The 7,870-nt window shown below is 39.2% G+C and overlaps 1 protein-coding gene across 1 annotated transcript; it reads right to left on the reverse strand.

Moving 5' to 3' along the window:
• Nucleotides 1–483: 483 nt before the first annotated feature.
• LOC143859003 (uncharacterized) lies at nucleotides 484–6,697 on the reverse strand. The gene is made up of 3 exons (XM_077369683.1): nucleotides 5,304–6,697; nucleotides 1,368–4,167; nucleotides 484–976 (listed from the first exon to the last, which is right to left on the reverse strand). Exons 1-2 carry the CDS (start codon nucleotides 6,497–6,499, stop codon nucleotides 1,380–1,382), a joined length of 3,984 nt encoding a protein of 1,327 aa, XP_077225798.1. The 5' UTR covers nucleotides 6,500–6,697; the 3' UTR covers nucleotides 484–976; nucleotides 1,368–1,379.
• Nucleotides 6,698–7,870: the final 1,173 nt, after the last annotated feature.

Raw genomic sequence — 7,870 nt, forward strand, 5'->3', positions numbered from 1 at the left:
AATATAAAGGGCTCCCTCCATTGGCTGAACGTCACTCTAAAATGTAAAAGTCACTCTGGTGATGCAGCCAATTGGAGAGCCCTTTCATCTCATTCTAGCATTCCTCACTATACATACATCATTTCATTTCTTTACCAAGGTTATTATCAGATGTTAATCACACTGCAGCAGTGCAGCCCGTTATGTTTTGTTTTCATCTTGGGTTTTTCTTGTTGTTGGATGTTGGATGATCTGACGAACAGCGTGAATTTGAACACCAAACATAGGATCCGAGGAATATTCTAATTGGGATTCAATTGGATCGTTATTGGATCCTTCTCATTGACACTAGGATTGTCACCGGACCCATATAGTTTAATGGATCCTTTGGATCTGATTCTAAATGCTTTTCTTGCAATCCAAACAAGGCGTAAATAGAGAGATGAGAGTATAGAAAAATACAAACGCTTTTCTTGCAATCCAAACAAGGCGTAAATAGAGAGATGAGAGTATAGAAAAATACAAACGGAGATACTGTTAGTGTTTATGAGATATACATTTCACTAAATTTTGATGAAGAAATTAATAAAGCCCTTACAAACCACATTCTCCACACTAGAATCCACATCTGAAATCTATTGAAAAATCCAAGAGGAGGACAAGAGGCCTTGCCTCTGACATAACATGGGATAACACAATACAAGAACACAACATTCAGAGAACAGCTGTTGCACAAATTACAAGGAAACAATTTCTTAAAACCTCCACAACAGAGCCTTTAGTACTAAAATGAAAATAGAAGCAAACACTAAGCAGCAATCCTCTGCCCAAGAGCAGACCATAACCTGAATGAACTTACAAAAACCAGCATAGACCTCTTCCACAAGAGCAGAGCAAATCCTGAACTGAAAATCCTCCCAATTGTAGCCAAACAGGGAGCATAACCAATGCAAACAACAAAGGAAGGAGGGTCCCAGAAGTAGGCTTTGGTTTGAGACTGCAAAAAAGATGTGCATGTAAAATTACCCACGACGGGCATCTTTTAATTTTCATTTAAAAAAAAAAATTCATTCCTGGCCTAATTTAACGAAATATCTTAGGCATGATTCTTTCTAAGTAAGTTGAATATAATTTAGATATAAATAATTAATGGATAAACACATTAATTAGTAAAAAAGAATGATACATTGGACAATTTGTAAGAATAAATGATGGAATAAAACATATGCATTTCCACATAAGTTGAGAAAGCAAAATGTAAAGGAAGGAGGTGTTGGGTGTATATTAACATTATTTATTTGGTGTAGATAAGTTAGATTAAGGAAAGAAAGAGAGTGCAAAGACACCGGTTATTAAAAGATAGAAGAGCGGATGAGAAAATAACGAACCTGGCAAAGGCATCAGAAAATGGTGATATCCGGTACATGGGCTATCTTGTGCCAATCCTCTCCTCTCTCCCTTTCGCATCGTCTCATCAAATTTGGACAATTGTAAATAGTCAGTCTTTGGAGTGCGGTGAGGTGTTGTAGTCCGGAGGGCAATGAAGTCATATTATCACAACCTTTGATGGTCAAAGATCGAAGCAATGTGAACTTTTCGACCCACTCTGGCAAATTCTGCATCCTCCAACAGTATTCAATGGATAGGTGTTGCAGTGTGGTGACATGCTGTAGCCCATCTGGCAATGATTCCAACTTACGACAATAACCGATGTCTAGATTCTGGAGGGCAGTGAGGTGGTGGACGTCATCCCACAAAGAAACGAGCTTATCACCTTTAGAGATAACCAATGATTGAAGAGATTTCAAATGCCGTAGCAGCCCATCTGGCAATGATGCCAACTTACCACAACGACCGATGTCCAGATTTTGGAGGGTAGTGAGACACAGCAAGTCATCCGGCAAAGAAACGAGCTTACCACAAATCCAAAAACCCAATGACTGAAGAGATTTCAAGCCCCGTAGTACCCCTTCCTCGGCCAATGATATTAGGCTCTCACACCCTTCAATCTCCAACTTTTCGAGAGATGTGAGGTTTCGCAATCCCTCCGGCAAAGACACCAGCTCCTTAGAATACGAAATGATCAATGACTTGAGAGCACTGAAATTGTCCAGCTCCCTAGGAAAACTCCTCAACTTTAAGCAATAGCTAATTTTTAAATGTTGGAGTGCATTACCGTGTTGTAGAAAGCTTTCTGGAAAGGATGACATCTCATGAAGATTAGAGATAAGAACGGAGGTAAGATGCACAAAACACGGCAGGGTGATCAACTTTGGGCAGTTTTCAATCTTCAATTCATTAAGGCAAGGAAAAGCTCCTCCTTTCTCCACTGATGCCCACATCTCTAAATTAGACATACCCCATAGCGATAGTCTTTTCAAAGATGGAAATGAAAATCCCTTCAATGTGTTGTTACCGTAAAACTCTTGGTTGATTTGCTTCACTGCAACCATTCCTCGTATCTCAAGATTCTCGAGTGAGGGAAGCTGCCCTAGTGGTGGGAGATTACGGACCCTCCAAGAGTATAGTAGTTTCAATGTTTGCAAATTTTGTAGGTAGATAATCGATTTAGGTAAAGTTTCGATGTTAGTACAGGAGAGGCTGAGGTATCTTAGCTGTTTCAAGTTGCATATTGAATGTGGGTTAACATCACATCTACTTAGATCTAGCCATCGCAAGTATCTAAATTTCTCGATGTCTCTAAGGATCCAGTTTTCTCTAGATTTTAAGGGCAATAGCAACGTCCGTATGTCTTTGGCCTTATATAAGCTCGGATGTTTTGATAATGAGTAGACATATCGAGTCGACGGAGGGATATTATCAGTTTTTTCTGAATCCACGATATAACACTTGTTCACAATAACAGACCGTGCAAGATCGTGTACCAAGTCATGCATCTTGTACACGATCTTGCACCTTGTTATATTTCTGCGATCCTCCTTATCTATGTATTGGAAGAAAGACCTCCATAATAAATCATTGAAAATCTCATTTCCAACATCTTCCAGCTCCATTCCTACCTTAGGGGTAACAAAGCCATTAGCTTTCCACATACAAATAAGTTCTTCTTTCACAATTTCATAGCCTTTAGGGAATACAGAGCAAAAAGAAAAGCACTGCCTTAGATGAGATGGCAAATTTGTGTAGCTCAATCTTAGAGCCGGCAAAATTTTATCATCTTTTAATTCCCATATTTGGCTGTCTCTTACAGACAACCACGAAGGCTCCTCCCTTTTGCCAAGTAGGGAGCTTCCTAATGCCTTAGCTGCTAAAGGAACACCCCCACATTTCTCGACGATCTCCTCACCAATTTTAACCAAGTTTGGATGCTCTTTACTTTCCCCTGGTTCAAATGATTTTTTCTCAAACAGAGACCAACAATCACTGTTTGATAAACCAGATAAACATACCAAGTGTGGGGATTCGTGAAGTACACCCATTATCGATGCAACTGGTTGTTTACGAGTAGTTACAACGATTTTGCTTCCTTTAGCCCTACACGTTAAGATTTTCTTCAGATCATCCCACTTTTCACTATCTTCGTTCCATACGTCATCGAGTACAAGCAAAAATCTCTTCTCACATATTACATCTCGGAGCCTGTTTTGCATCACATCCAACTGTGTAAGAACAGTTGAACTTCCAGTTGCAGATTCTAAAATTGCTTTTACAATTGTAGTAACAACAAAATTTTGAGACACATAAACCCACATTCTTAGCTCAAAATTGCCCTTTACACGCTCGTCATTGTAGGCCAATTGAGCTAGTGTGGTTTTCCCCAAGCCCCCCATGCCAACAATGGCAATAACCGGGACATCATTTTCACTACTCACATCGGTTAGCAAAAGTTTCACAATATTTTTTTTATCCTCATCTCTCCCATAAACTTCTTTTTCATTTACTAAGGAGAAAGTAGTACGTGTTCTCTCTTCGCTCTCAGAACTTCTTGTTGTTTCTTCCAATTTGAACTTTTGATTCTCCTCTGCAATTGAGTTGAATGTCTCGAGGATCTCTTTTACCCTAGTTCCTATCTTATGGCGAAATATACAACGTTGGAAATGAAAACAAGGAAAGAAAGTGTATGTTTCCACACCCACTTGTGCTCGCCGCTTGTTGAGCTTCCACAGCCCAATCTGAAAAGATATCGTCCGCATCATAGGCCGCATCTGAAAGCTTTGTGAGCCAATCCTTCAGTGCCTCATCCCTGAATGCCTTAGCCTCTCCATTTGGAATTATAAGTCGAATCCTTTGTATGATGCTCTGAAGCTTTTCCATATCTTTCTTAACACCTCCGAGTAATTGAAACTCGTTTTGGATTAGAGAGTTCAAATTCTCAAACAGTATATTAACGATAGCATCCACCATATTTGATCCTTGGTAGGAGAACAAAATTTCTCTCGAGCTAGAGCAAGTAGAATCACACAGATAACTTGCAAGCTTCTTCCTGTAAGATGGTTTGTTATAAAAGGGGTGAATATATCACGAAGCATCCTTGAAGCAGCGTGGGAAAAACTCGTAACGCGTAACGCGTATCACGAAGCATCCTCGAAGTAGAGTCACACAGATATCTTGCAAGCTTTTCTTCCTTTATAGACTCCTATGCACTGTAACGCGTAACGCGTAACGCGTAACGGAATATGCCAGGAACCATCTTTGCGCAATTGCGCGTAACGCGTAAAGGAATTTGCCAGGAACCATCGCAAAGACCAAAGAGCTTTATCAGAACTTTACATCTACCCCTAAATTTTTTTTAAAAAGACAAAATTACCCATGTTGAATCTAAATACACCTAAACCTTTTATCGGGGTCCCGAATTGTTAGAAAGCAAGACCATAAATAATTGTTAGGAAACAATTGTAAGGAAGGGTCCAAAAAGTCCAATCCAAGCCATAACTATCTTTTGTGTAGCTTTGGTTTATTATGTCCCCACTTACTTTGTCTTGTTTTTCTATTTTTCTTTTGCTTTTAGGTACGTTTGCCACAACTAGATAATCTTACTGTTAAGGGGAGTGAAAATATCATTGCCCGTTATAAATTATAATATGAGACCATAGTACTATTTATGCTCTTAATCTCCGAAACCGACTAATATAACTGTTTACTTGGTTCAAGCAGACATCGATAAGATGGTTTCGGTGAAAGGGATGATCATCCGTTGCAGCTCTGATCCCATTGTTGTCTGTGGTTATTTCTCTGATCCCATTGTTGTCGATAGAGGTATGGAACTGATCTTTGATTCTTTATTGCCATTCCAATTCTATATCACTCTCAGTTGTTCTTGACATAATCATTATTTTGTGGGTTGCGATGAACATTATTAAGGCCGAATCAATGAACCCACAAGGTGTGGTATGCAAGAATGTCTGGCAAAAGATTCCATGATGTGGCCACTTTGACGTAGGAGGCTTCCTAATGCCTTAACTGCTAAAGGAACACCCCCACATTTCTTGACGATCTCTATACCAATTCTAACCAAGTTTGGATGCTCTTTACTTTCCCCTGGTTCAAATGCTTTTTTATCAAACAGAGACAAACAATCACTGTCTGATAAACCAGTCAAGTTGAGGGATCTGTGAAGCGCACCCATTATCGATGCAACCGTTTGTTTACGAGTAGTTACAACGATTTTGCTTCCTTTTCCTTTAAATGTTGACCTCTTTCTTTTTTTTGAAAAGGTACATGTTAAGATGTTTTTTAGATCATCCCATTTTTTTGTATTTTCGTTCCATACGTCATCAAGTACAAGCAAAAATCTCTTCTCACATATTACATCTCGGAGCCTGTTTTGCATCACATCCAACTGTGTAAGAACAGTTGAACTTCCTGTTGCAGATTCTAAAATTGCTTTTACAATTGTAGTAACATCAAAATTTTGAGACACATAAACCCACATTCTTAGCTCAAAATGGCCCTTTACACGCTCGTCATTGTAGGCCAATTGAGCTAGTGTGGTTTTCCCCAAGCCCCCCATGCCAACAATGGCAATAACCGGGACATCATTTTCATTACTCAGATCGGTTAGCAATAGTTTCACAATCTTTTCTTTATCCTCATCTCTCCCATAAATTTCGTTTTCATTTACTAAGGAGAAAGTAGGTGTTCTCTCTTCACTCTCAGGACTCGGGGTTGTTACATCTAATTTGAACTTTTGCCTCTCCTCTTCAATTGAGTTGAATGTCTCTAGGATCTCTTTTATCCTAGTTCCTATATTATGGCGAAATGTATTACGTTTGAAATGAGGAAGAGGAAAGAAGGTATTGCTTACTTGTTGATCTTCCACAGCCCAGTCTGATAAGATATCGTCCGCATCATAGGCCGCATCTGAAAGCTTTGTGAGCCAATCCTTCAGTGCCCCATCCCTGAATGCCTTAGCCTCTCCATTTGGAATTATAAGTCGAATCCTTTGTATGATGCTCTGAAGCTTTTCCATATCTTTCTTAACACCTCCGAGTAATTGAAACTCGTTTAGGATTAGAGATTTCAAATTCTCAAACAGTAGATTAACGATAGCATCCACCATATTTGATCCTTGGTAGGAGAACAAAATTTATCTCGAGCTAGAGCAAGTAGAATCACACAGATAACTTGCGAGCTTCTTCCTGTAAGATGGTTTGTTATAAAAGGGGCGAATATATCACGAACCATCCTTGAAGCAGCGTGGGAAAAACTCGTAACGCGTAACGCGTATCACAAAGCATCCTCGAAGTAGAGTCACACAGATATCTTGCAAGCTTTTCTTCCTTTATAGACTCCTATGCACTGTAACAAACGTGTAACGCCTAACGCATAACGCGTAAAGGAATTTGCCAGGAACCATCTTTGCGCGTAACGCGTAAAGGAATTTGCCAGGAACCATCACAAAGAGTAGGGGTGTAAACGGATCGAATTCGAATCGGATATGGCTATATCAGAATTCGATTACCGTATACACTATCCGAATTCAGATTCGGATTCGAATTTGATGGATATTTAATATCTATTACCGAATTCGTATCCGCCGGATATTGTTCGGATTCGGATATTATCCGTATCCGTTTATCCTGTAAATTCGAACATTTTATTGCAACACTTTATCTTCTCCTTCTTACTCCTCAAATGAATTTTCCAAATCCTAAAACCAAACATCTACCTTCTCTTCACAAAATTAACTCTCAAACCCTAAAATATATGAGATCCTCTTCTTTCTTTTAAAACAAAGGCAGAAAGAGAGGCGGTCGGGATGGATGATGGTGTTCGTAGTGGTCTTTGGGTTTTTTCTTTCTTTTTTGTGTGTGTATATGATGGAATGGGTTGGGCTATTTTGAATAGGGGAAGTGGGGGTGCTGATTGTGAAAGATGAAGATAAATGGGGATGGAGATGGGGATTGGGTTAGAGATGAAGATGACTGGCAGTGATGGAGGTGGCTGTGAGAAGGTGGAGACGGGCGGCAGTGGATTTTTGTGGGGTTGGAGGCACCAAGAAATGCCAAAGATGGTGTCTCAGCCTCCTCATTTCTCCTCTCTCTTGTTTCTCCTTGCAAACCTTAGAAGTCCCATCTTTTAATTACATTTTGGGTTTTTATATAACCCTAAGTTGGAAAATTGATATGAGCCGTCCATTTACCATCAACGACCTAGATGGCCTTTTGGCTTTAGAATTCTCTAGAAACTATGACATCTTCTTTCAATCATCATCATCCATTTGTCTCTTTCATCCTACAGGCCACATTTGTTGCTTCATAAAGAAGCCATGTCAAACTCCAAGAATGCCCTTAAAATGAGAGATTACTTCATTTCCTACCCAAAACACTTTTTTTTTGTTTTTTTCTAAAAATAAAATTCACTTTTCTTTTAGAAACAAAAGATAGTGTGTCATTACTAAAAATAAATATTAATGATATTATTAATAATA

The sequence above is a fragment of the Tasmannia lanceolata genome, unplaced genomic scaffold, assembly GCF_043159265.1.
Source record: "Tasmannia lanceolata isolate RefF3 unplaced genomic scaffold, GAP_Taslan_0.1 ptg000029l, whole genome shotgun sequence".
Taxonomy (NCBI): domain Eukaryota; kingdom Viridiplantae; phylum Streptophyta; class Magnoliopsida; order Canellales; family Winteraceae; genus Tasmannia; species Tasmannia lanceolata.

Excerpts from the sequence above, each read along its gene's own strand:
- LOC143859003 (XM_077369683.1), bottom strand. The coding sequence starts at position 6,499 with ATGGTGGATGCTATCGTTAATCTACTGTTTGAGAATTTGAAATCTCTA. Across the intron at positions 4,168-5,303 it reads CTTGTGGGTTCATTGATTCG|GATTGGCTCACAAAGCTTTC; the intron begins GCCTTAATAATG and ends GAGGCACTGAAG.